This window comes from Solanum lycopersicum, chromosome 8 (genome assembly GCF_036512215.1).
Source record: "Solanum lycopersicum chromosome 8, SLM_r2.1".
In the NCBI taxonomy this organism is placed as follows: Eukaryota; Viridiplantae; Streptophyta; class Magnoliopsida; order Solanales; family Solanaceae; genus Solanum; species Solanum lycopersicum.
This window is the reverse complement of record NC_090807.1, coordinates 60830195-60857889: the sequence shown is the minus strand read 5'-3', so window position 1 is coordinate 60857889 and position 27695 is coordinate 60830195. Positions and strand designations below refer to the sequence as shown.

Sequence of the window (27695 nt, the reverse complement as noted above, 5' to 3'; positions counted from 1 at the left end):
ACATGATATGTGAAGAATTTATCCCTCTAGATTGGATGATATTGATAGATTAAGAGTCAGAGAATAAACTTTTCTCGGGTATGTGGTTTTCATTGTCGTAATTATAATCTAGTTATTATATATAGAAAAAGAATTCATCTAGTCTATTGTCTGACATGCGACGTGATTAAATTCTGAGTTCCAATATCTTAGGCATTAAGATTCTATCTTTTTGTGTATGTAAAAAATTGCTATCTATTGATTTCTTAACCATACTCTATCATCATCGAATTTTTCTTTAGTCTTCTGAGCCAATGTTCCTTTTTCTAATCAAGATACATTGAGAAACATAAAAAAATTAGTAGCAAAATAATTTCAAACCAGAAAAAGTAAGAAAAAGGAAAACATATAGCACTAAAGGAATACCTATATTCTTCAGCAAGACAGCAACTAGTTGACACACAAATATTAACAAAAAAAAAACAACATTCTATTTAATAGCTCTATGGGGTAAAAAAGGTCTCTAAGAGAAAACTTTGTTCACTAAAATTGATAATAATGGAAGTCTTATTTTTTCTAAAACAATTGATGAAAATGTATCCTTATGATTCGTCCAATACTATGCTATTCCAAATGTTGTATTAGGAATCTTTACTTTGTTTGTCGGATCTTTAGGATTTTTTTTTCAACCAAAATGGAGTGAACTTTTCTTTTTTAAAAAAACAGTAACATCAAAAGTGAGTGGATTGCAAGCAGAATAAGAGTAAAAGGTAAAAGCAAGTGAAATTAGTGAAAGTTGAAAAAAATCTAAAAGCAACAACAAGAAGATATCCTTCCAACAATCTGGAAATCGGCCCCTCTCAGATATGTGGAGGAGGAAGGCGGAAGGAGGGACGGACATGTGGTATTTATCCCTGACGGCCAACTAGAACAATGACAGAGCAGCTGCAGTTAGGGAAGGGTAAAATGTTGGACTAGATCGTGGATGTGAGGTGGGAAGAAGCAGCATCGACAATAATGGCAACCGATAAAGTAGGATATGGGGTTGGATTAGTAGGGTGGGATATTCAGTTAAAACCAGTTACTATGGGGAAATTAGGTGGGTTGTTTAAAAAATAATGGGAAAATAGGTGATGAACACATCTGGTAGCAGGACTAAGAAAATTTAATGCTGTTAAAAGCTGACTATCATCCCTTGGAGAACATCCGTTAAAATTGTTAAGTGCACAAAAATTAAAAAAAGAATAAGAAAGTGAGCTGATGATGTAGCAAAGCTAGTTGCTGTCTATCTTTCTACCTGCGTTGGTAGCGGAATGCAGTGTAGACTCTTAACTAGGACAACTATTGTTCAAATAGCTTCATGTGAGAAAATTCAAAAATTTACGATTCATTGGCAACCATGTTTTTTTTTTTTTTTTGGATAAAGGTTACTGTGTATTCACAATTGGCGAACTTGTTTCTGACAGGTCAAACTTCTTTCTTGGTTCCTGTCACACAGTAGAGATGGAAAACCAATGTCATTTGTTAGTCTGTTTTCTTATTAGATCTTATCAAGAAGTTCGTTTAAAAAATGCACCAAATTTCTTACTCATTTAAGACATTCAGAATCTATTGGAAATGGGCCTTCCCTTTTTCAACAGCTTACCCATAAGATTGCTGGACCACAGGTGGGAATCTGTCTCCTTTTTTCACCTAGTTCTCAGTTCTCATCTTTCAAGAAATGAGAGGAATTCTTTTCAAGTAGTCCCCTAATATTTGTAAGCTTTTTAACGTATGAAACAATATTATACCTAAACTTCTTTCTTGTGGAATCTGAATTGTACATGTCTATTAGACATCAATTTCCTTCCTTTTTTTTTCCGAAATAGGCATCAATTTCCTTCCTGGTTGCTGGATTTTCAATGAAGTAACCTTTAACAATCAAAAACATAATAGTAAATCTTGTTCATTCAATTAATTTGTTATTTCTTAGAGGTATTGTCTGCTAATGTGATAAACTCACTCCTTATTCATAGTCAGATTTGTCGTACATCACAGCTTGAGCAAATCAATGGAGACTTACTACCAGGTCCTAATTCCATACCCCTGCTCATTTCACACAATATAGGCTTCTCTGTCTAACTGCCTTTCCACAGGAAAGTGGCCGAGCTGGAAGGGATGGACTTCCTTCTGAATGCGTTCTTTTCTTTAGACCTGCTGATGCTCCTAGGCAGGTAAAAAAATTTAGACTGATGATGTTAACGTTTTAGGGCAAGATGATGTAATTGATGGCTGTTGTGATTTTTGGGCAGAGTTCTATGGTCTTCTATGAGAATTCTGGACTAAAAAATCTATATGACATAGTACGATATTGTCAGGTATGGCTCCTCAACTCTTCATTTTGATGTTTCCTTTACCTATTTGACTTGGGTAGGATAGGTTGGCTGTTGAAATACAACAACATACCCAGTGAAATTCCACAAGTGGAATCTGGGGCGGGTAGAACTTATGCCATACCTTACCACTACCTTGTGGAGGTAGAGAGGCTAGCTCTGGAAGACCCTTGGCTCAAATGCAGCTATTCCAGATACAAAGAAGAAAATATAGCAAGTCACAAGGAAACAGTGTAAATTTTACCAGAGGGAGCAACAACAACAACAAAGTAGTGCAATAATCAAAACACGATAAACAACATACTTGGATAGAGTATTAAAACAATAATAAATAATGACGGATACCTAAAACAAGAACTATTGTAGTACATTTAGTACAAGGTTGGCTGTTGATATATTTTTTATATTAGTGGTTGTGTTCTCTATATAGATGCCATTCTGGTTCCGTGAGAATTATATGAATTTTATTTATCTTATTTGTTTGCTATGTAAAAAAATCCATTAGTAAGAGATTTTGCTCTACTCTAGGGATGTAGAAACAGCTTGTTCCTGCTTAAAATATTGTCCAAATTGAGAATCATCATATTATCAACTATCAAATTGCACTGTAGAAATGTCCAAATAGACAGAAGATTTTGCTGGTATGGAAGGGTAAAAGTAATCTAATTTCTTAATAACGTTTGAACGTCACCTTACCACATCATATAATTATCTAAAACCCTCACCATATCCGCATCGACACAGACAGTTCAGATGGTAAACATCTTGTATGCCTTCTCTTGTACTCCTTTAGTTTCTGTAGTGTTTGCTCCTAAAATAATACTTGAAGAATTTGACAGTAAAATTTCACGCAACAAAACTTAATTACCTCTTCTCTGTTTCAGAAAGACTTCTCGACACAATTCTGTATCATTCTTGCTCATTTCATGTGAAAATTCCAATTATAATAGAATTACCCGATTAACCAGTTCTTTTAATCTATGAATATTTATACTGCTTTTTGTAACTTGTGATCACCCAAGGCTAATATGACACCTCGAAGTAGTTCCTAAATCACATAGTGCTTTTTGTGCATTTAGTAATTACATTAGCTATGTCCTGTCAAACAATATTTTGAAAGAGGTAATGCTGCTTGCTATTTCCAGCTGCGGTTTTAGCTTAATTCTTTTGTCATCTTATGAAAATACCATACTGAGAATTCTGTGCTTCTCAAGAGGATATAAGCTTGTATAGTCGATGCAGTCTCTTCCTTTTTTGCTGCTACTATGAATGGACAGGCCTCCTTTGTGCCAATTATATATTGATCTCCTACAATGATTAACCAATAGAAAACTTGGGTGTCATAATTAGAAAATGAAAAACACACCATATTGAGGTAATATTGAGGTGATTTTGTTTATATCATACAGTCAAACTGAGAACAATAAATGTTTAAAATTTGATGAACAAATTTCTGTTCCAAGTGACTATAAGTACAGCACAGGATAAGCACTAACTTCGTAAATGAATGAGAAGATTTTCCTGCCAGTTCTTTAGCTCTTACATTAAACTTGCATACCATATTAATGTGAGATGCTCTTAAAGTACCTGGCTCCTGAATACATCTTTTTTAAGCTGTAATCAAATAGTTCAGATACAGTTGCTGACTTGTTAGATTCCAAATGCAAGAGAGCTCGCTGAGATGTTATGATGGTTATCCATACATGTCTAAGTGGGCATGATGTTTCTTGATTGCTTAATATGTGGTTGTACATACATTATTTAACCAGTAAGTGACAGTGGTATAACACGCATATCAGTTTTATGGTTTTGTTAATTAAGAATCAGTTCCCCAAGTTAAAGGGAACTCAATTTCTACTAGAGTTCATATGTAAACAGTAATTGTTAACAATAAGCTTGAGGTATAAATATCTTTTGTTGCAGTCTAAAAGAGAGTGCCGTCGAAGTGCTTTCTTCCGACACTTTGCTGAGCCTTTACAAGAATGCAATGGTATGGTTAACTTCTTAAGTTGGATACTGATGTTAATTGTCACAATAGCCAGAAGAGCTCCACAACTTCACTTGACCTTCATCTTGCTCAGGAATGTGTGACAACTGTGCCTTTTCAAATGAGGTGGAAGAGCTGGATGTCTCGAGTATGTTGTTTTGACTTTTGTATTTGTACCAATCTTCTATTATGTCTACGAGTTGTCTAAAAGCATGGGTTTACCTGTATAATCTATCTTTTGCAGTCTTCGCTAGTTATGATAGTTTTAGTTTCCAACCATGATTCTTTTGCTTTGATAGTAAATTGCTGATATGTATGAGCAGTAACAGATGCTCTCCTTTTACAGTCTCTAACATAATTAATGGTTATCCTAATAGTGAAATGTATAAGTTGCACTTCAGTTGGTGAGCTAGGTGAGTTTTTCTTATATTGTTGTTTGGTTATTAGTCGTCACTTTACCATTGCATCATTTTCCTTTTCTGTTTTTTTATTTAAATACGTGAGTGTGGGGTGGAGGGAGGGAGTACTGGAGAAAGGGGAAATACAATTAATTAATATCTCATTGTAACAGCCTCTTGTCATCTCGCTAGTTTAAACATCTAGATATGAAATATCCATTAGTTTGATTTAATTGTATTTCATTGTCAATGCTTCGCCTATAAAATATTTTAGTTTGATTTAAGTGCACTAAAATATGAAGTAACTTCTCTGTGTAAGAATTATCAACAGAAAGAGAGAGAAAAACACTTATTTGAAAGCATGTTAAGGAAGAAAAAAAAAGGGAAAATGTTTTCTTTCTCTTGTTTGATTTACAAATATAAAGCGGAAAGCGATAATGTAGAAAAACATAGTTTTCTTTTGGGTCCAACTATTCAGTTGAATGAGAAGAAAGATGGGTTTAAGTTTTCCTACTGTTCCATTTCCTTTCCAATCTAAACAGAGAAAAATGAATAATACTCCCTCCATTTCAATTTCTTTGTCTTACTTTCCTTTTTAGTTTGTCTCAAGAAGAATGGTTGATGATGAAATGGTTGTGGAAATTTCTACTGAAAAAGGAATATTGTGGAAAGAAGCCATTCTTGCAAAGTATGGTATGGAAGATAATTGGATGACTAAGAATGTCATAACACCCTATGGATGTTCAGTCTGGAGAGCTATTAGGAATCTTTGGCCAAAGATACAAATCAGAACTAAGGTGAGGATAGGAAATGGGCAGAAAACCTCTTTTGGCATGACAAGTGGGCAGGGCTTTGAACAATGAAACAACAACATCTGGAGCTATACACTCTAAGCCAGCAACAAGAAGCCACAGTTGCCATGATGTGGACTGGACAAGGATGGAATCTATATCTAAGGAGATATCTGAATGATTGGGAGATTGGGAGGATAACAGAATTCTATAACTCAGTAGCAAGTTTCAACAATCTGACTGACGAAGTGGACAGACTAGAATTGAACAGAAACAGTAAGGGAATTTTTTCTGTCAAATCTGCATACAGGGAGCTAATGTAGAAGTGGTGAAGGAAAGAGATTGGCCTTGGAAGATGATATGGAAACCAAAAATTCCCTACAAAGTTAACTGTTTCATCTGGCTTCTGGCCAAAGAAGCAGTGTTAACTCATGATAACCTGAACAAAAGGGGTCACCAGCTAACCGCTGGCTGTTTTTTATGTGGGGAACAAGTTGAGACAATCAACCATCTTTTTTTGCACTGCAAATGGACAGACCAGCTTTGGAGGATGTTCATCAGTTGGAAAGGGATTAGTTGGGTGAAACCTGGAAGCATTGCAGACATTCTAAGATGCTGGAATGTGGATGGTAATGTGTGCAAGAAGGAAGAAAAATGGAAGATCGTCCCAGCATGTATTTGGTGGTCAATTTGGATTCAGAGGAACAAAAGGTGCTTTGAGGGGACTCAAAACAAGATTCAGAATCTTAAAATGAATTGTTTATGCCTTTATTATTTTTGGTGTGAGCAAAAACTACTAGCTCAAACAGAAGATATTTGTGATGTTTTTAACTTTTTGTAAGGCACAGAACTGAATTACAAGTTGTAAGTTGTAATACTTTTGAAGGGGTACTACACCTTGGTTGTAGTATACTTGTGGATATATAGAAGTAAAGTTACTATTATCAAAAAAGAAAAAAAGAAGAATGCCTCTTCCCTGTTTTGGCAATTCCTTAGTTCTAAATCTCACATGGTATGTTTAAGACCACAAGATTGAAAGGAATTTTGTACATTATATATATCTTTAGTTTAAGACCACAAGATTCAAAAGTTTACTTTATTTTCTTAAACCCTGTGTAAATTCAAAATCAAACCAACAAATTGAAACAGGAGTATACTGTAGCATATCTGTAGAACACAAGATTACATAGCAAAATACCATTGATCATAGATGAGCAATGACATCTGAATGGTTTTCAAAAGAGTAGCTTCACTGAGTAAGACACAAGCTCATGAAATGTATAATTTTACTTGAAGATGTATATATTTTGCTTCTCTTTTGTTTGTTATTTTTCTAGACCCTTACCTGGACCAATATAATATTATGCAAAAATTTGAGCCAAGGAAGCTTTTTCTTGTTTACACAAAGGAGTTAGGTTAGCTTCTTATCCAAGTCTGAATTCTGTAGTAGACAGACAAGGATGACACTTCTTGTAGAAGAATTTTGAAGAGTGCTACACCTCAGTACGTATAAATTAAGATGAACTGTATTTTTTGGTTTCAAATTTGTTGTAGAGAAAGCATTTTAGAAGATACAGCACCTTCGCTTGACATCATAGACTCCTTGTAAGATAGAGTCAAAGAACAAGGACACCTTTTTTTACTTGTAGATGTGGCTTCAGCACAGCCTATGTGCTAGTATTAATTTATGTAACCTTTCTCCCAAAAGAAAAAAACAAGGACGACACTGCATCATTCTCTTTTTTTCTTTTGAAATGGAAAGAGAAAGGTTTAATTCAAGGGGACAGGGATTTAGGGGGAGGGGCACTTTATGATAGGAGAAAGAGAAAGAGCATGGTTGGTGTGTCACTGGGCTAGTGGAGAACCCCGTAGGAATGGGGATGACTGCCCATATTCACATTAGAAGTCAACAACTTCAAATTCTTACTTTTGATTGAGAAATAATTTTTTCATGTAACAGTCCAAGTAAGATGGATCGATGGGCATATAGATGATATACTAGTGTTAGTGATAAATCTCACATTGATTAAGGGAATCTGAAGTGGTTTATAAAGATTTTTGGCTACTTCAATCCTTGTCTTACGTGGCTGGATGCTCAGATTTTGATATGGTATCAGAGCTAAACATTGATAAGCCGGTTAATTGTCTAGTACTCATTTAGTTCTCCAATCTTTCTAATAGGGCTAATTCTAGTTATTCTCTTCTTAGCTCAATATTACTATTTTGGACTTCGTTATCACTAATAATCAAGCTTATTGGATCATCCTATGTTGCTCGGACTGTCCAAAAATGCAGCTGTACCCGTGTCGAATCCTCCAATTGCACTACTTTTGGAGGATCCAAGACGCACCCAATGACATTTTCAAAGAGCCAAAGCAACATATGATCCATCCGTAGTCTACTTTGCAATTTTCTCTCTTGATTCCTAGCTCATTGAGTCAGCTGTCCCAAGTCTACTCCTATTTGAGTTACTGGAGCCTCATCACTTGTAAAGAGATTTCATGTTTGAACCGAAAAGTTAGGTTGCTTGTAGGATAGTGTAAGATATAAAGTCACCCGATGATTATGGGCATCCTTTATCAAAAAGTTAGTGGTTTATGAATATCTACTCCACTAATTGACTTAGTGTTGCTTTGGATACTCAAATTCGTTGACATTTAGTTGCAGCGTGAGAAATCATGGTAGTAGATTTCTTAGCTCCATCTCTCTCTCTCTCCTTTTGTTGGGCACAATTATCATTGTCATGATTGCTATGTACCACACTTAAAAAGATATCATCCTTTCAAGATTTTTCATATCTACAATGAGATGTTTGAAACTTAATCTTGTTTCCCCTTGGTAATTACCTTTCTCCTTATGCTATATTTGTGTGCAGGCCATGCAAAACTCATTGTGTCTATGCTGAAAGATATACAAGAGAATGATCAAAGGGTTACAATGTTGCAATTGGTGGAAAAACTAAAGGTTAAGCAGAAGAACCTTGGTAAGATTCACACAATCATGGTATTGCGAAAAATATGCATTTTCTAGAGAAAAGGAAGTCCAAAACAGAGTTTTGAGCAAAAGCAGTGTCAGTATAATTAGGGCAAATCAATCTTTTAAGTTAAAGGGGAAATGTCTGCTAAAAGTAGCTTCTACATGGATATAGCTTCAGTCTGTTGTCCCCAAAGTTAGATTGTGTTCTCCCATTTGGGTATCTCCAACCTTATCCTCTATTTTACTCTCCAAATATAAAGTTCTTTATTTTTCAGACAATCAACTCTAGCCCAATTCTCTATTTTATTCTCTAAAAAAGAATCTTCTTCTCTCCTCAATATTATATTATTATTTCTATTTTTAATTTTTATTTTCTTCTTTCATAATATAAATCCTTTCTTTCTTTTATCCAAGTACTCACTCTATATAATTTCATGTAAAATAAAAAAATTTTATGTTGTTTATTTAGTATAAAATTATATTTTATTTTAAATTTCTAAAAAACAACTACGAATAATTGAAAAAAGAAAACAACAAGTACAACTGCGCAATCTCAACCACAACTTCTCTGGATCATACACTAATTTTTTTCCCGAAATATTGTTAAATATGGAAACAATCAACCGGATTACTAAAATTCTTGTTGTGATTTTTAAATAATGGTTGTTGTGTATTGCATTGTATTGTTATCTAGTGTTTAAATTATAATGTTATGTATTGTATTTTTAAATTAAAATTTTCATCTTATCATTTTAATTTTGTTCACTTTTCATATGAAAATAAATAATATATCAAATTATATCACTTAAAGTAATGAAAATTTATAAAAATATTTGATATATTATTAATTTGGAAAGAAAGTAGTATATATTAAATTATATATTTTTAAATAATTTATTAAATTTAGAAAGAATTACGAATATTAGAGATTTATTTAATAGCCTTCATGGAAAATAATAGGTTAATTACAAAAAAATAGAAAAAATAATATAATATTGAAAAAGTGAAATAGAGAGTATGAATTGTAGTTCTCCAAATTCAAGAGAACCACTATTCAATTCTTTGTAATTGGAGAGTAGAGGGTATAGAGAGTGTTTGGAGAGGGCATTCTCTATTTTACTCTCCAATTATAGAGAAAGGAGAGTAAAATAAAGGTTGGAGATGGTCTTAGCAGGACTGTGTTCCCCCTTCATTCTTCAATTTTTATATTGAGAGCTTAATGTCAGTCTAACTGAGCAGATTCTTTTCAAATTCATTATTCATTATCACTCTGCTACCATTCTCTTATTTTGCTTGCAATTTAGGTGTAATGGACACAAAACAGATAATGCATTCTTCTTGGTATACTCAGGTCCCGATCTGAAAAAAGATGAATTGGAGCAACTTGTCATCAAGCTTATTTTGGATCATGTTCTTGTATGTACTCTTTTCAAATACTATTTTCTTTTATGAACTTATTAGAATAGGAATTTGACCGCCCAGCAACAAATGTAAAATTTGATTCCCTGGAACATAGCTAGCTTATTAAGGATGGAAAACACGTAGGTTGAATTTCAACATTGTCAACATTGTTTTTATCAAAACTAGTAGGTGTGTTAACTTGCAGATAAAGATGTGATATAATCTGTTCTGCATCACAGAATTAGAGTTCGAAAAGTTTGTTGTTCCATAGCTTACTGTACTCATGTCCATAACCTGCAAATTTGTAATCTTTATTTTTCTTATCAGAAAAGTTTGTTGCCGAGAACAGAGAGTGGGGCACAATACTGGAATCTGACTTCTTATATTTTCTTTTCCAACTCCAGTTTTCTATGTGGGCTTACTTTGAATGCACTTTGTTATCAAACATGGCAACCACTATTAGAATTTTTTTAATATGATGCTGTTAAAATTTAGGAAGAAATGAGAGTAATATAAGCTTCTCCGGTCACTATCCTTTTATCTTTTTTCCTGTGGTCCTTGCTCCCAAAATCTGCTTATTTTAGAGAACTGTGACCTTGAGAGAAAGTACCCCTATATTCTTTCTGCAGATACATTTGGCAACAGGACGGAAGTCCAGTGAACAGTACTTTTCATGTGGCATTTGCTTTTTGTTTTTTTAGGGTCCGGTCTTTGCAATTATACAAAAAAAAAAATCTCTGTAAAATTTCCTTCTCTGTGCATATGCCATCTATATCCAGCTTTTTACTGCGGCTACTTCATTGACGATACGGTCTATACCAATCACTGGTGCCTAGATATTTTCTAGTTGATGAAATTGTCTTATCAGTTTTTGCTGCTTTGTTTTCTGTCTATCAAAAGTTATTTTCTTTGGTATTCCCTTTTCCTATAATCTTATAGTCTTAGCCATACTTGTATATCTAAAATACTGAGAAAAGAAGCTTGATATTTAAATGGGGAAGGGTAAAGGGAAGGTCCATCCTAACAATGCCCTAACTAGACCTTGGGTATTTCTCTGTTGTCACAAAAAAATACTGAGAAAAATAATCCTAAAAGGAGTTCTCTTTCATTCCTTGAGAAATACAACTTGCTTCATGGCTAGGAAACCAATAATGCCTTCACTTTTGCTTTCTGATACATTGTTATTAGTGCTTCTGTGTTGCATGTGCACATTAATTGACACAAATGCAGTCTCTGTCCAGAGGAAGCTAAGGCATTACTCAAATTAGCTAACCAGCAATATTTCTGATATTGCTATATATATTTGTCTGGTTTAGTAGTATCTGTTTAGCTGCCACCTCAAAAAGCTCCATTTTTTCTGAGTACAAATTTAAGCTTTGAGGGAAACAAATTTTCAAGTATTAAGGTGTGATCCAAGATTCGGGCAAGGGTGTTGAAGAAGCTAACTTTAGGATTTCCTTTTTGTTTATTATAGATTAAAGGGAAAGTAGAATTTGCATTATGACCAAAAGTACAGACTACTAAGCATATAAAATGAAAATCCTTTTCCTCAATTTTCCCCCCTTTTGTCCTGTACAGAAGAAACAAGACATCAAAATAATGGATATGAAAAGTGACTTATCTTCTTTCCCTTTTTCTGAGCATTGAACTAACATCTCTGTGCCTTAACCTTCCCTGTAGAAAGAAGAATTTCAGCATACAGCCTATGCAACAAATGCATATGTCACAGTAGGACCTCTGGCAAAGCAAGTATTGCAAGGTAAGTACCCCTCTCTTTCAGATACACAAATATGCAGCAACTCAATCTTCTTTTATTAGCGTTAGGAGAATTTTGTATTGGATAGTGTAGAGAAGAAAGAGGAAAGAGCTTTTGGGAATATTTCAGCCTTGATCATTCCTTTCTGTTTTTAGCGTGAGAAAAGAATAAAGAAACGCTCTATTTGATATTTTCTTATTACTAAGGGATTCTCTTAGTTGTGAGAATTCTGAAAAATTCTATTGATTTTCTGCCAGTTTAGTTTGTCAAGTTTTTAGCATAGCAGTTTCAAAAATGTTTTCCAGCAAAGTTTTCGCCTCATTTAGTATTGAAGCTGAATTTGAGCTTGGCTTGAAAGAATGCTATAAATCAAGCCCAGAACAAATTTTTTGGCTAAGCCAGCTATTTATCATCTCTGTTACATACAAATCAAAGAAAAGAAAGGGCTTCAAGTCATCATAGAGTCCTATAGTAATCTAACTTCTTTTTCTGGTTAACCTTTCAGGTAATAAAATTATTAAGGTTGAGTTGTCAACTAGACAGACAAGGACCTCAAGCAGTATGAAATCATCCAAACGAGAAAGATCAACAGGATTGAATGATAAGCTTGACGAGCTGCGAAAGGAACTCGCATCCATCCATGGGGGAATATTCCCTCATTCTGTATTATCTACACAACAAATCAGTACCTTGAGTGCACAGAAACCAAAATCAATTGAAGAGGTGTATTCCTACTGCTTTGCTTACAGAGTATAATGTTTTAACTTCTAACTTTTGGTGTTTCATTACTTGTCATCTGATTATAGTTTATAAAATCTTCAGAAAAGAGGAATTTGAACTTATTTAACTCCAATAGTCTGGTATTCCTTTCCATCCATGTCAAAGTAATATCTACTTTGCTAAAAGGAAAATCTAGTGACTGGTACTGTTATCCACTAAAATTCTGAACCCCGCTTTTACTTTAGAACAACAACACAATACCTAGTGTAATCTCACAAGTGGGGTCTGCGGAGGGTAGGATGTATGCCGACCTTACCGTTACCTTTGTGGGGTAGGAAGGCTGGACCCTGCTTTTACCTCTCTCATGAAATGATTACTTTTATCTTTATTCTAAAAAATCAAGAAAGAAAGCAATGGCCGCTTCCATAATTTTCCCAACTCTTGCTGTAGTAATACTGCCAAATCAAGTAGACATTCATTGAGACAGATAACATAAAAGTGAGTCTTAGCATCTGATTATAAGTGGAGTGTCAAATAGGAAATTTCTTACTCTTTGGAGAAATGGACAGTTTTTGACTATGGCCAAAGAAGAGAAGTAGGACAGTTAAGTCGACATAGAGAGTTCAGATTTTTCAATGGTATTACCTGAGGTTGCAGGACTTTGCAGAGTAATTGAACTCCCTGCATGCTTCATAGGCATGCGACATATTTATCCCAGTGCATGCTCATTTATGGCCTGTTAAGTAGGTGAGGTGTAGAGATGCAATGTTTCTTTAATTGTAAAAGTAAATATCCTTCTAGCTAAGAGCTGAGACTGCTATAGTTTACAATATCGCGTTGATAGCACAGCTTTAGATCTTCTCATGCGATGCAGTCATCTGAACAGTACTTTGTGTTTTATGCAGTTGGAGAAGATAATTGGCAAGTTGAAGACTGAAAAATACGGAGGCAGAATTCTTGAAGAGATTGCTAGTTATGAGTCTGATCCCCAAAAAAATAATGCAGATGGAAGCAAAGAGACCAAAGGCAATACTGTTAAGAAGTTGAAAACCAAGAAAACTCTTGTAGTCCTTGAAAGTAGTGAAGATGAAACATGAATTTCTGCATCTTTTTTAGAAATATGATCATACTAAGTACTCTTATTGTTAATTTTGTTGGATCATACTGGATATGTTATTGATCATATAGTACTTATCCGTAACATATGTATCTGATAAACCTTTTGACCCTCGCTTGTTGCATGGATAAACCTTAAAAAGGACAAAATTAAAATTTGTTAACTTCAATATTTCGCCCATGGAGCAAGTGAGGATAAAAGTTAAACATCATCTTGTAAATCATCGTTCAAAACATAGGTAAATCTGTTTCGGCCAAATTTAACCTAAACTAGTTTGCACAGATTAGGTTATGATTCAATCTCTGGCTCAACTCATTGTGTTCTTTCATGCATAAAAGCACATATTAGGCATCTCAATTATTCATGTGGTTGGTTACCTATAAACTCCGACCATCAAAAATATTTGGTAACTCCAGTTATCAAGATTTAACATAAGATACATTTAAGGTTTTGGAATATGTTCTCAACAGGCTCAAATTGTAAATTGTAATTATGAAATTTGCACAATTTTGAAAATTATGGGGCAACTTTGACCAACTCATTATCAGAGGGTAAATTTAATCCATTTCACTAAATTTAAGAATAGATTTAAATCTTTTTTCATATTCAAATTTAATTCTTACTCTTATTTAATCTTCTATCATATTTTTAGCTCGTAACATTATGGTCAAACAAATATTCTCTTGAAAATTATGAAACTCATCGAATCACTAAAGTTTAAATGCCCAAATTTCTTTGCCATGTTTCATTTCTTTAAAGTTTAATTTAATTAGTTTCTATAATTAAATTTAATTAAATATTTTAAAATTCAAACTTAAATATTTAAAAAGTATATACTATACCATCTTTCTCATTAAAAATATATATACATGGTCAAATTTGATACTAACTTACAAACAAAAGGATGTATTTTGTAATTTAATAAGAATGCATAAAGAGGCGACTGATATAGCGAGCAAAACTGAATAGTATCATTCTTCACCGGCGACGGCCAGAGATCAGATTTGTAGTTTTTGCGTGTAAGATGGAGAAGACGGCGAAGCCAAAGAGCCGCTTGTGTACTCTCTGTAATGAAAAACGCGCCGCCTTGAAACGCCCTAAAACCCTTGAACAAGTACTCTCACGCTACCTCAATTCACCTTTTTTTTTTTTTACAGATTTGAAGTGCTAAATATTGTTATTTATCTGAAAAGATATGCAGGGAGTGCTTTTACACAGTGTTTGAAGATGAGATTCATAGGGTTATTGTGGATAATCAGCTTTTCAAGCCTGGGGAACGCATAGCTATTGGAGCTTCTGGTGGAAAAGGTTTGTGAGCAATTATTTGATAGAATCTGTGCTTCTGTAGACGTTTTGTGAATCCTGTTTTAATGTCTTATGACTACTAATGAACTTAGTAGCAATAAATGTTATCCAAGTTTGTAAAGACTGAAAAACTCAATGACGGATTTAACATAAAAATATTTGAAGGCTAAAACCTACTAAGGATTGAAGTATGAATACAAAAATCTTGCCACGCGGTATCGCAGGTCCAAATGTGCTAAGTAGATTCAAAGGATATTCTGTAAGTCTCATTATCAATTTCCCTAAACGGAGGACAAGACTAGTATGAGCTTTACATTTATATTCTTAATAAAATGCAAGAAGTGAAACAAGTTATTCTAATATAATACTGCAAATATGTAAGCTGATAGTGAATCTGAAAAATAGGTTTGAAACTGAAGGTGAAAATTGAGTCTTAATTGATAACCGGAAGTCTAGAATTGACGTTATTATTTTTTTAGAAGGAATAAATTTTTGAAAAGATCAACACTCTACATACATGAGCATCTACGAACACCCACAGGACTGCAAAATTTGTTGTGGGCCCTCTGGTTTTGCTCACTCAATTTCAACCTGTATGAGGAGCCATTGAGTCGCTCAATCAAACTCAACCTATCTGAGTGTGTTCGCCTCTGAGTATGCTTGCCAAGCTTAACCCATATATGGGGTCATCGAGTAGCTCAGTGTGCTAACACCTACAAGCATGGGATAGCTAACTCTGGACACCATCGCTCTCATACTCTTAAGAGGTTGACTACTTCTGCCTCTATGAATGTAATCACATTAATTTGAATCTAACCGAAGGTTTGAGCAATTAAAGAATTTGCACATATGGAGATATTTCATTTAAGCAAGTAAATGAGAACACCTCATGAAACCAATCACATCATAGAACATAATCATTTTCTGTCTTTCTGATTAATTAGCAAACATGTGCACATAGCGTTCTAACATGTGAGGCTAACAATTTAAGCACAAGAAGATCATATGCTCACTAGAATAAACATATAGGCTTGGATTATACATTTAGGCATCCATCAAACGCTTGATATGAATATTCTAATCTAACCCTTGACTTAGGAAAGAACCTCAACTTACCTTGAAACTACTTTCCAAGTCTTTTCTCAACAACCTCGCGCACACAACTCTTCAAAATCTACAATTTAAGTGGTTAAAACGATTAACCCAAACTTGTCATTCAACCACTTCAAGGTCTCATTTAGCCATTTAGAGCTTATAGTTAATTCCACTATCAACTCCATCAGTTCTTGTATTCCATAGTCGTAATACGATCAATAGATATTAACTTTAAATGATAGGCAGTAGAAGAGTTTACCTTTGTCATAGTTCTCACAAAACCTTAGGTTTTTTTCGCGCTTGAGTTCTTGAAGATGTTTCTTGTAATCTAGGGATTTTCCAGGTGATGTTAGGAGCGTAAGTTTTGGAAATCTATGTATTTAGTCATGTTACTCACCTTTTGAGTATCTTGAACTGCCTAGGTTTGGAACCCTTACAAAAGATCTTAACCAAGTTTAGAAGTAAAGTATTTTTCTCTTTCCCCACAATCCTTCTTGATAACATTTCGCTGGGCAAACTTTTCTTGTGCCCCTGGAGCTGTCTTGGGATCCTGCTCTACAGCCCAGTTTCTCAGTTCTCTCTGGCAATTATCTCATGCATTGGAGCTTCCATGGGGAGTAATTGACTGTTTTGCCAACTAGGACTTGGAACCTTTTTTGCTTCTCCGTCCATTGGGCAACTTATTCCATCTAACTCCCCTCCAACTTGTATCCTAGTCATGAACAATTATTCCAATGGTTCTGTTACTCACTTGTGGGCCAGCACATACTTCAAGGTTGACTCTGTTACTCTCTAAGCTAATTTTTTGCGCAAGTTACAATCACTTTTCCTACTAATAAAGTATATTGCAAAACCCCATTAAGCTTGTCAAAGTTACTATGTCTTCACCCTGGCTAATGTGCTGCTGCTGCAAATGGTCCTATTGTGGATAGCTTTCTGTTAACTGGGACGTTTCTCATATGTAATAAATACAGTTTCATTTTAAGCATGTCTTCTTCCTCTCTGATGGAATTAATCTCAGATGTGATGGCAATCGGGTTTGTTTGCAGATTCAACGGTGCTTGCATATGTAATGTCAGAGTTGAACCGTAGACACAACTATGGATTGGATCTCTTCTTACTATCAGTGGATGAAGGCATAACTGGTTACAGGGATGATTCCCTTGAAACAGTCAAAAGAAATGAAATACAGGCAGGGATAAATCTTGTTAAGTTGTCAGTTTGAGTCCTAGGTCTCATTAAATAACTACTAACTCTGATCTCTCCTATGTTTCATCTTTATCTTTGACTGCCAACTTGTGAGAGAAAAACTGCACGAACATCAGCATGTCCACTTGTTGTTTGTTTGTTTTTAACTTGACCAACATAGCTTGTCTTATCCCTCTTGTGCTAGATGCCACAATGTTTTGATGGAGAAAAGGAATGAAACCTTGTCTTTTGTAAACTATAGTGCCTGAACTAGTCAGAATGAACTTCAAATATGACTATTGCAGTTGGATCATCACCCCATCTTTTCTTGGCCAATTTTATTTGTGAATACCATCTGTAAAGGTGTTTGACTTACAACCATATTTCCAATATTATTGTCAAACAGCAGAAAAATCCAAACTTGTACCTTACTTCCTTTACCAGCATCTCAGTTTGAACCATCTCATTCAATGCAGCAAGAGCAAGAATGGTACGTTGTGTGGTCACAGACAAGACAATCCAAAAATAGATGATTGTGACTCTTTTCTACTTCCAGATTCTATCGTGTTCAAAAAGGAACTTGCTCTTTGCCAATGTTCTCTGGCTTATGAAATTATATGTTATATGATCACAACTAAATATCAGAACTCAATTACTTGTCGAGGTATACATAATCCGTTTCTTTACTACAATTACAGGAAATTCATATATCGTATTGGTTGGTCTACAAATTTTTTTGAGTGCTGCTATTTCTCTTATCCCTTTCTGGGGCATAGCCTTGAGCAGTTACTGAGTGAAAATTGAAAACATTATCCCTCTGATGTTTTCGTCTCTCTTTTTTCCTCTAATGACACTGAGGATACTAGTGGTATTATGGCTTAGACATGTTTGGTAAGCTTGCATTAAGTTCAGAGTTTGCTCGGAGTTATTCTAATTCTTGTTGTAGATTTGTGTGTCAGTAGAAATGTAGGAACTCTAAGAAATTACCTTTTACAGAATTACTGAGTACTTGTATTGGTGGGAGGTAGTGGTACATTGTGGAATTAGTTGAGCAAGTGAGCCGACTGGACACCAGAATTATTATTAAAAAAATTGTAAGAGAACATCTAATACTAGGGAAAAATAGTGAGGATTCATATAGTTGACCACAACTAACTTAGGCTTGGGGCATATTTGTTGTTTATTCTAATTGAGGAGCTCTTATCTTCCACCAATATCTCTTGGTTCTTTGACTACAGAATTTTACTCCTCTCGCGATCTCTTTCTTCTGTAGTTCTGTTATAATTTTTTTCAGCAGTTACTTGAGCGTCATTAGCATCCGTAGTTATCATTTTCCAAGTGTTACAGTGACTTTGCAGCATCTATAGTTTCTCACTAGATGAGTTTGATTTTTTAACTTGCAAATTTTTGACCTCTATATCTTCTCAATTTATGATGACGATGTCGTTGCTATCTAATCCTTGCAGTATGGACTTCCTTTAAAAGTAGTTTCCTACAGTGAATTGTATGGGTGGACGATGGATGAAATAGTGAAATTGATAGGCTTGAAGAACAACTGCACATTTTGTGGTGTTTTCCGTCGGCAGGTAATTCGACACACTTGTCTTTGGGTTTGAGGATTTTTTTTTTTTTGCATAGATGTCTCCAACACCTGGCACACAATTTGCACCTTCCCAGCAAATCTCTATGTAATATATGTTGTTGCACAAAAGCTGTACGCAAGAGTACAAAACAGCTTTTGAAATATTTTGGAACTCTACTCTGTGGCGGATATAATTTTCTGGTTCCTGCTATGAGAGTGACCAAGCTTAGTTCAGTCTTTTGAAGTCTCTTTCTTTGCATTCTTCTTGTAGTAAATATTTTTGGAACGCTTTCTTTTCGACTAGCAGTTGCAGTTTCATGATACTTCTTTGAAACTGGTAATATGAAGATCATATTGATTAGTTTTTGTTTGTAAGGCCCTTGATCGAGGTGCTGCACTGCTAAAGGTAGACAAGCTCGTTACCGGACATAATGCAGATGATATTGCTGAAACAGTCCTTTTAAATATTTTACGAGGTGATATTGCAAGGTAAAAGTAATTGTAATTTAGTGCTCTTGTATGAGTCTCTTCCTTCTTGACTTCCCCAAATTATTGATCGGTTTCTTACCGCTATCAAACCAGATTGGGTAGATGCACGTCGATAATTACTGGAGAAGATGGGCCAATACCGAGATGCAAGCCCTTCAAATACACTTATGAGAAGGAAATTGTCATATATCCTTTTCTTTGATAGTATTTTATTGGGCTACCCCTACCTATATACTTCAAATGGCTGCATCTTCCCTAGTAAAATCATTGCTTTGTGATTGTGATCACTTATGACTATGCTGCCTTAACTTGCTGTTACGTATGCATACTTTAAAAAGCTGGACTACTTCTCTACAGAATGTAAGTTTGTTTTCTTTCCTTCAACTTTCAGTTCTAATCCTAGAACTAGGATTTCTGTTCTTCTTTATTTGCTGTTAGTATATTTACATTCTCTTTGTTGAGACACTTCGATGTGTGTTGTGTTCACCTGTCCACTTTAATCTCTCTCTCTTTCCTCCCATTACACTGGAAAGAGGCCCAGGTTTTGTGGAAGAGGTGGGGTATGAGATAATATGAACGTGTTAAAATTGCTACATCTTAGAACAGTTGATAAAATTTCCTCTCGGTATCTGAAAGGAAATAATATTTCAATTCAATGTAGAAGGCTGGGTGGAGAAATTATCTAGAATTCATGAACAAGAACCTCAAATCCGATTCTATTTGTATACATCAGAAAATAGATCAGGAATGAAAGAGAAACTAAATTGTCAGCTTCATGTGCCATATTGATCCAAGTATTGTACTTTTCAAGAGAATAACCCCCAAAAGCAAAGGTTTCTTGCTGACTTATGGCTAATCATCTGTTCATTCTATATGTCTTTTTTGAACATAATGATAGTCATTTAACATATACTGTCTACGTTACCAAAAAGTCGACTTCTTTCTTAATAATGATAAACATTTTCCCAAAGATCCAACAATATAGACCTATACTACCTTGTATTGTTTCATGATCGATGTGATATTTTTCAACTAACAGTTCCACCTCTTTGAACTACTACTTAGAGCTTTTCTTATCAATCTCAGTACTAAATTAATAATATATCCAACTATCTTACTCTTAAGCTTTGCGAGTGCTAACCTAATCAATTAGAATGGGACAGAGAAAGTAGTAATTTGAGTGTTCTAGTCTGCAAGTGCCTCCATTGTGCATCATTCTTGCACTTAAACAACATGACATGATCACCTATCACTATCAGTATGACTTCCCAAATATAGTTTTTTGTATGACTACCATATAAACATATAATGTCTATTTTATATCTAATATATTTTTTTTAGTGATGAAGTTAAATATTTGAAATTTTACTAATGCCAGGCCTTCGCCCATCTATCTATTAAGGTTTTACTTTTCATTCCTGGTTGTGGAACATTTCTTTTATATAGATATTCTGAAGGTCTGAGCACTCAATGTCCTTTGGCTTTGTGTCATATCCTTGTGTTTCATCCTAAAAAGTTAGATGTGTTATGAACATGCAGGTATTTATTCCCCCAATGCGTATCGTGGCTTTGCTCGTGAGTTCATTAAACATTTAGAAAGGATGAGGTACATCCCAGTTGAAATTCTTCCTAAAAAATAATTCTTCAGATTATGTAGTATAAGTAGACTTTGCAAATTACTTTTGTTCCTCAATAAAATACTAATTTACATGACAGACCAAGAGCCATTCTTGACATTATCAAATCAGGTGAAGACTTTCGGATCTCCACCTCTACAAAAATGCCAGAACAAGGCACTTGTGAAAGATGTGGTTACATATCCAGCCAGGTAAATATGATAATTTTCTACTGCTTTGCAGTTTACAATACTAGACTTCTAGCATCTATATGTTAAAGTATAATTTGTTCAAGGGATCAGTATGCTTTCCCTTTACTGGTTATTACTTCCTCAAGATGTTAATGTTGTCATTGTATTATGATCTATCTGTCTCCTTTGCAATATCTACTCGACTGGTTAAAGTTTCTCCTGAAGAATTGTTGATCCGTGTTGAGATATAGACCCTACTATCGTCACTCTCATATTACAGTTTTCTTTCGTGATTAACTCTCTTAGCTTTATCAACTTGCAAAAGTTTGTTCGTACTACTAAATTATTCTTGTACAAAATAGGCTACTTGTTGAACTGACTGGTCCATATATTGTGTAACTATATGCAGAAATGGTGCAAAGCATGTGTCTTGCTTGAGGGCCTCAATCGTGGTTTACCCAAATTAGGCATTGGGCGGAGTCGGGGGATTAATAGCGAACATAATGCAAATACGAAACAAGCTAATGGAACACAAAGTTTACAAAGCAAACAGTGTGGAAGTTTGGACTTCTGAATCCTCATGTAGCTGCATAAATCAGTGTTTTAATTACAACATACATACCTATCCAGTGAGAAAGGCTTTAACTAGAAATTCCATATTATCTGTGTAGCTTTATGTATTTATGGAGGTGGAAACTAGCCTCCTAGTTTATCCTGCGATTATTCTATTTTTTTGCGATGTTGTGTGTTTTACTGATACGACTTTTTTTCTCAATCTACAAGCAGCAAAACTACAAATTCCAATTTTACTACATTTGAACCCAATGTATTGAATTACTTGTCCACCACCACATAGAATAGTCTATAAAGTAAGCTCAAATAGACATGTACTTCCTCCCGTGTGACTGGGGCTTCTACAAATGCTTCTCATCGCAATACTTCAGCAATACGAATTATAACCCTCATATATGAAAGAAATACATAATGTACAACCGAGATGAGCTAAAATACATGTATAAGCAACATCTGAGTCTTCTTCAGCAAATGTGACTTCGTGCATAGCACCTTCATGATACTGGTTCCTGCACAGTCCATCACAAGCTCCATAAACTTACACGAAAATATATCACAGATATACCCAAGAAGCTTAATAGTTAATAGTTTCAAATGCAAGTGTATTTTGACTCACGCAATACTATTAGCTAAGTATATGCCCAATATGTTTGGATCCACTTCAGGCAACATCGCCCTTAGAAATACCAAGCTAAAGCAATTTTGTGATGTGCTATATACCGCCATAATGAGAAGTCAATATATGAGATATATAATTGTACTACTCTCCTGGATTAGTAGTACACCTCACTTTGCCCGGGAATTTATGATATACACAGACCTTACCCCATACCTTTGTGAGGTAGAGAGGTTTTCGATAGACCATCAGCTCAGGGAAATGTAATCATAGCAGTGATTGAAAGGAAAATAACACAATAGTAAGATAAACAAAGCAAATAAAGCAACATGTAATAGTAAAAATGAAGAGTAAGATGCTATGCGAACACTAAATAAAGAGAAGAGACTACCCCCCTGCCTATCCCACAGAAAGTACACAACACTTGGCTACCTACTACACTTCTACCCTAATCCTCAACCTTTAATCTTCCTCTATAGGGCCATGTCTTCAGTAAGCTAAAGATATGTCATTCTAATCACCTCCCCTCGTTTTCCTTGACCTGCCACTACCTCTCCCAAAAACAATTATAGTCTACCTCTCACACCTCCTTACTAGCGCATCCACACAACTCCTATTCACATGCCTGAAGCCTTGAACCATCTTAGACTCACTTCCCTCATCATCTTGTATGCCACAAAATCACTCCCACCTTTCTGATAAATGGTATTGTTGTATTCCTTGACAATAAGGAATGTTGGCTATTTCCAAAAGTGTTATATAAGGTTTAGTAAAAATAGAATCTAGACTACAGAGAACCTGTGTAATCCAATATATGAACTCCTTTTTTCTGTAATCACTTGAATACCCCTACATATCAAGCATACAAAAACAAACTCAAGAACCCAAATAATGGAAGATCCTACTAATCTCCAGAATGTATTATGGATGTGTTGTGCATAGCAACTGCAAATGCTTCAAACTTTTTCTTCTTTCACATTACTCAGATGCTTTATTAATTGGTCATGTGATACATTTCTTATGAGCAATTAACGCAAAGCTTCTCGGAGTATTGTCTCTAAACCACACCACAGGATAGTCAATCCATACGCCAAGTCAGTTACCAAGTTAAGATCTCTCCATTTGCATATGTTCCAAGAGCTTACCTTAGAAGGCACAAACAATTTAAGGTACTAAGAACAAAAGGATCTTCACCTTAACACAGAAGAATCAGGATTTCATTCGTACATCTACTATTGCTAAACTTATCACAACAGGAAAAGGTAAAAGATAAAAGGAAGAGAACTGCAATATGGAGGGCAGTCGCAGCACAATCAAGAGCAGAGGAGAATAGTCCCAGCAGCTAAGCTGCTCAGACTCTTCAAAAATGTCAAGGGGTGCGTGCCGGATTTTCACCAAAAGTGGTGTATTTTTGGAGAATTTGACATCGGTTCTGCAAGAGTCTGCGCAACTTAGCCCGAAAGTTATTTGGTGGACCACAAGAAAAAAAAATTCTAGGAATTCTAAAAACAAGAGCAGCCCCTTGCTCAAGATTAAAATGAACTGAATTATCACTTTTTGCTATTGGTGTAGTTCAGAGTATATAGATGACCCAGTGCCTATTGTAGACATTCTATGATCCTTATAAAGATGAAGGAGGGTCTAGGGATAGCTTTTTCTTTTCTTTATCTTTTGTTTTTGCCAGACGTACACTTGTGGAGGTTAGGATATGATGTAAATTTTTGGATACCAGCTTTGAGCTAATGATTGATATACAATTGTCACCTTTATTAAACAAAACAAAAAATAACTAAATTCATGTCATTTAATAACTCGGTTCGCTTTCTACTGAATCTTGGTTTTGTGGTCCGATAGATTAAAGATGATGATTCTCATCTCTGAGCCTTTGTGGACTCCTAGGTTGCTCAGACTCAGGTGTGGCTGCTCGATACAGGTACATACCTAGAGGTCAAATTCTTCATGAATTTTTAAGATTCGGAGATATGGATACGCGTGCGGGAATTCGCCTAAAATTTAAATATCTAAAAATAGAATTATTAAACCTAAATTATGAGATATTATGTGGAGCACTCCTGAAAAGGAGATTAAAGGAAAAAGAGTGACATAGAAATTTCTAAATAAAAGATATTCCATTTTCTTCAATTTCACCTTAGCTTTTGTATTGACTGTGAATTCAATAAACTGGCCAGACTTTTCTCATCGATTTTGGTCAAAGTACCCAAAATCAATTGACCAAATGGACACAGATCCCACACCCGTGTCATATCTACAGGGGTATGGCACCAAAAGTGAAGAGCCCGAGTAACTTAGGTGAACTTGTGCTAATCAGATGTTACATTACACTTTTTAGTTCAAATGTATGATATTAAATACTCCCTCTATTCTCTACCCCAATTTATGTGATCTGGTTGGTTGGAATCTCGAGATTCAAACTTGTAAAATTTGGCCATGATTTCAGCATAGAAACTTAAGTTTTTAAAAAATAAAATTTACATATTAGAAAACTATGTAATAGTATAAATCACAATAATTAACAACTTAAAATATCTAAAAGGCATACAAAGAAATATGGGTCAAAGAAAAACTTGGTAGACTCTCAATATTCCAGCTGTTCCACATAAATTGGTACAGGGGGAGTAATGTTTTGTAAAATATTACACTTCTTAATTCTCAACTTTGTAAGCTTAGAAGAGAGAACCCCAATACTTGTTGCTTCTATCATTATTAAGTGCTACTAATCATACACCTGGTAGAAGCAGTCTTTTGACGGAAGATACTGCAGCCAGACAGCACTATTAAACTTAAAAAAATAGCTGACGGACTCCACGTTATGTTGGAGGAAGCAAGTCCAGAATATGTCGGAATTGACCAATTCAGCAATTGAATGCTCCAGACAAATTTCAAGGGTAGCTGTAACACAGAAACAACACTCAAATCTTTCATCACATTCCATTCAATATCATAGAATTAGCACCAACTTTTATGAAAAAATAGGTGTACCACTTTGCTCATCCAACAATACGATAACATAGTGAGCTTGCTCAACACTCCTATAAGTACAACTTCTTCTACCCTGACCCATAAGTAAGGGTACAACCACAAGATAACAGCTTCACCTATACTAATCTCTCCTACCAAAATTTAGGCATGACACAGATTGGCATCTACTTAATGCTGGCAATGACCCTTTTACTTCTTCTAAAAGAACAGTGAAGATTTGGTATTGTTTTAAAGAGGAGAAAAAATGAAATGACTGAATTAATAGCTAGAATTCTTAACAGAAGAATCATTAGCAGCAGTGCTTATACATGCATCAAAATTACAAAAAAAATAACCTTCAAAGCACTTACATGAATAAGAAAGAAAAGATAACGTGCGTTTTTATATAACATGAGAGGCCAAGGAAGTAACAACTTCAATACCTTTGATTTGAATAGCAATTCCTCATCATGTCAACACCAAATTCTACTCACTAGGACTGGGATCAATAACCAATATCGCTTGGATCTCCAAGATACTCAGCAATTTGTTCAAGCCGCACTTTGAGTAAATCCTTTGTATCACCATCTCGGATAACTCCAGTCTCCTTCTCACTATCCTTCTCAACCAAGTGGCCATACACGCCTTTGTTCCTACCATACAGAACAAGAACCGGACCACCACGCTTAGGAAGAGCCGTCTCAAGCAATTCCTGATCCACACCTTGTATCAACTCCCTAGTTTCATCCATACATATATCACAACTCATCGGTCCAACCACATCCATAATTTCCCCTTTCTTTAGATACAATCTTCCCCTTTTCAAATCCTTACTTATAATCCTAACTCTGATGTGACTAGCAAGCCAAGATACTTTATCACTCCTTTCATCTCTACTTCTTCTGCTTTCCTTTTTCCTCTCCGTTGTTGCTTCATCTCTACTTCTACTTCCAGATGACTGTTTCCTAACCCCATCAAGATGACTCTTTTCTTCTCTAATCTTCAATTCTAACAACTTCTTCAAACACCTCTCCTCCTCCACTGAACCCAATTCGGCCAAGTCTCGTGCCTGAAGCTTCACCTCTTTGTCCGCAAGCTTTAAGATCACCAACTCTCCTCTGCTATTCACCTCCAAAACTTCTCCTTTCATTCCCATTTCCTTTCCTCTCACTACTCTCACTTTCTTCCCTACATATAATCCTTTCCCTCCTTTTTCTCTATCTATCTTCTCAATATAACCATCACTATGATCAACTTTAATACCTTCTTCACCTTTTTTCTTAATCGGCTTAACGCCTCCTTCAGCCTTACTACTAGGTTTTGGTACTTCAGGTATGAATCCAATCCCTTCTTTAGCTGTCCACCTTTTATACTCAACAACTTTAACATCCTCTTTCGCGTTCCGACCTATCCCTCTACCTTCAACCCACCCATAACCCTTCAACAAAGCAGCCCCAAATCCCTCCACTGGCATATCAGTATATTCATCAATCCCGTTATGCTCTGGCAACCTCTTCAAATCTTCCTTAAACTTATGCAACATCGGATCAATCACCTGTTTAGGGTTCGGGGTCGGATTAGGGTTAGGGTTCGGACTAGGATTAGGGTTTTCTGATTGGCGGACATTGAGGCCGTAAGAGATTCCATCTGACGCCGGTTCGACTCCAGCGCCAGAGTCAAGTTCGAATTGAAGTGGTTGATCGGCAGCAGAGGCATCCGCTTGGAGAGGGACTTCGAGATTTTTCATCCTTTTGATGGGGCGCCATTCGTTCTGCTTGGGAGGTATTATGAGTGTATCTTTGGTGGAACTAGCTGCAGCTTTGGAAGGGTCAAATTCCGTGACGTACTCTTTTTCGATTGGGTTTGAGGAGTTGCGGGGATCGTCGCCGGCGAATGTCTGAGCAGACGGATGCCTCTTCAGGTTTGAAGATGGCTTTGAAGAGAGAGAAAACGAGAGCTTCATCGTCGCTGGAATCGGTGACAGCGACGGGAACAACGTCGGCGAATTTGCCGGTATCTGGGTAGAAGCCGAGAAAAGGACTTCCGTACCGGGAAACGAGAATAGAAGAATGATCAATGCGAGTATACTTGCTCGGAAAGAAGAATTATAATTTTTAAATTTATATATTAAAATATTCTTTAAGCTAATTGTGTTAAAATTAAAATTAAGAAGTTCCCTAAAGAAAAAATAAATAAAACAAAAGCTACAAAAATTAAAAAATGGTGGTCTAAGTGTTTGTTCAATCATCATGTATGTAGGAGTAAAAAGAAGACTCGACAAATAATGTGTGCCTCTCTTCGAATAATATTTACTATTATATATTTTAGTACGTAATGAATTAGGTGAGTCATGACATATGAAATTATAAGTCAATGAATTTTCTTTCAAATTCTAATGAAATATTAAAAAAATTTATTTATGACCAAAAAAATTGATTCAAATAACTCGAATATAATCTCCAAAAATATCACCTAAACAAAATAAAGACCTTTTATGCATATATTTATTTGATTTTCTTAAAAAAGATTAAAATATAAATTAAAAAAATGTTAAAATTTAAATA

The 27695-nt window shown here is 35.2% G+C and overlaps 3 protein-coding genes across 12 annotated transcripts in view; 2 read left to right on the top strand and 1 right to left on the bottom strand.

Moving 5' to 3' along the window:
- The window catches only part of LOC101268017 (ATP-dependent DNA helicase Q-like 2), a 36637-nt gene extending 23056 nt beyond the window's left edge, over positions 1-13581 (top strand). For 4 of the 8 annotated variants that reach the window (XM_069288188.1, XM_069288187.1, XM_069288193.1 and 1 more), the window contains 10 exons: positions 1995-2047; positions 2115-2192; positions 2271-2336; positions 4275-4341; positions 4433-4486; positions 8403-8510; positions 9855-9919; positions 11585-11663; positions 12166-12410; positions 13286-13581. In XM_069288188.1, coding sequence (XP_069144289.1) covers positions 1995-2047; positions 2115-2192; positions 2271-2336; positions 4275-4341; positions 4433-4486; positions 8403-8510; positions 9855-9919; positions 11585-11663; positions 12166-12410; positions 13286-13477 — 1007 coding nt within the window. In that variant the 3' untranslated portion in view covers positions 13478-13581. Of the gene's footprint in view, positions 1-1994; positions 2048-2114; positions 2193-2270; positions 2337-4274; positions 4342-4432; positions 4487-8402; positions 8511-9854; positions 9920-11584; positions 11668-12165; positions 12411-13285 lie in introns of those variants that run through there. The other 4 variants (XM_069288191.1, XM_069288190.1, XM_069288194.1 and 1 more) reach the window with 2 other exon arrangements.
- An 803-nt stretch (positions 13582-14384) lies between these two features.
- Positions 14385-21772, top strand: LOC101268304 (cytoplasmic tRNA 2-thiolation protein 1). Of its 2 annotated transcripts, XM_004246012.5 has the most exons (10): positions 14387-14611; positions 14691-14805; positions 16947-17089; positions 18552-18671; positions 19044-19156; positions 19250-19342; positions 19476-19516; positions 20696-20762; positions 20873-20984; positions 21373-21772. In XM_004246012.5, exons 1-10 carry the CDS (start codon positions 14522-14524, stop codon positions 21535-21537), a joined length of 1059 nt encoding a protein of 352 aa, XP_004246060.1. In that variant the 5' UTR covers positions 14387-14521; the 3' UTR covers positions 21538-21772. The 2 variants fall into 2 exon arrangements, with proteins under 2 accessions (XP_069144287.1, XP_004246060.1); XM_069288186.1 differs by lacking the exon at positions 16947-17089 and having other exon boundaries at positions 14385-14611.
- LOC101268600 (protein MOS2) lies at positions 21768-27419 on the bottom strand. Of its 2 annotated transcripts, none has more exons than XM_004246013.5 (2): positions 25575-27419; positions 21768-22045 (listed from the first exon to the last, which is right to left on the bottom strand). In XM_004246013.5, exon 1 carries the CDS (start codon positions 27380-27382, stop codon positions 25637-25639), a length of 1746 nt encoding a protein of 581 aa, XP_004246061.2. In that variant the 5' UTR covers positions 27383-27419; the 3' UTR covers positions 21768-22045; positions 25575-25636. The 2 variants fall into 2 exon arrangements, with proteins under 2 accessions (XP_004246061.2, XP_004246062.2); XM_004246014.5 differs by lacking the exon at positions 21768-22045 and adding an exon at positions 24605-25062.
- Between the last annotated feature and the right edge of the window lie 276 nt (positions 27420-27695).

Bases quoted from the DNA above. Each gene is read 5' to 3' on its own strand.
- LOC101268304 (XM_004246012.5), top strand. From the start codon at position 14,522: ATGGAGAAGACGGCGAAGCCAAAGAGCCGCTTGTGTACTCTCTGTAAT. The intron at 14,612-14,690 runs GTACTCTCACGC...TTATCTGAAAAG, and splicing joins GCCCTAAAACCCTTGAACAA to ATATGCAGGGAGTGCTTTTA. The intron at 19,517-20,695 runs GTAAGTTTGTTT...ATGAACATGCAG, and splicing joins GGACTACTTCTCTACAGAAT to GTATTTATTCCCCCAATGCG.
- LOC101268600 (XM_004246013.5), bottom strand. From the start codon at position 27,382: ATGATGATTGAACAAACACTTAGACCACCATTTTTTAATTTTTGTAGC.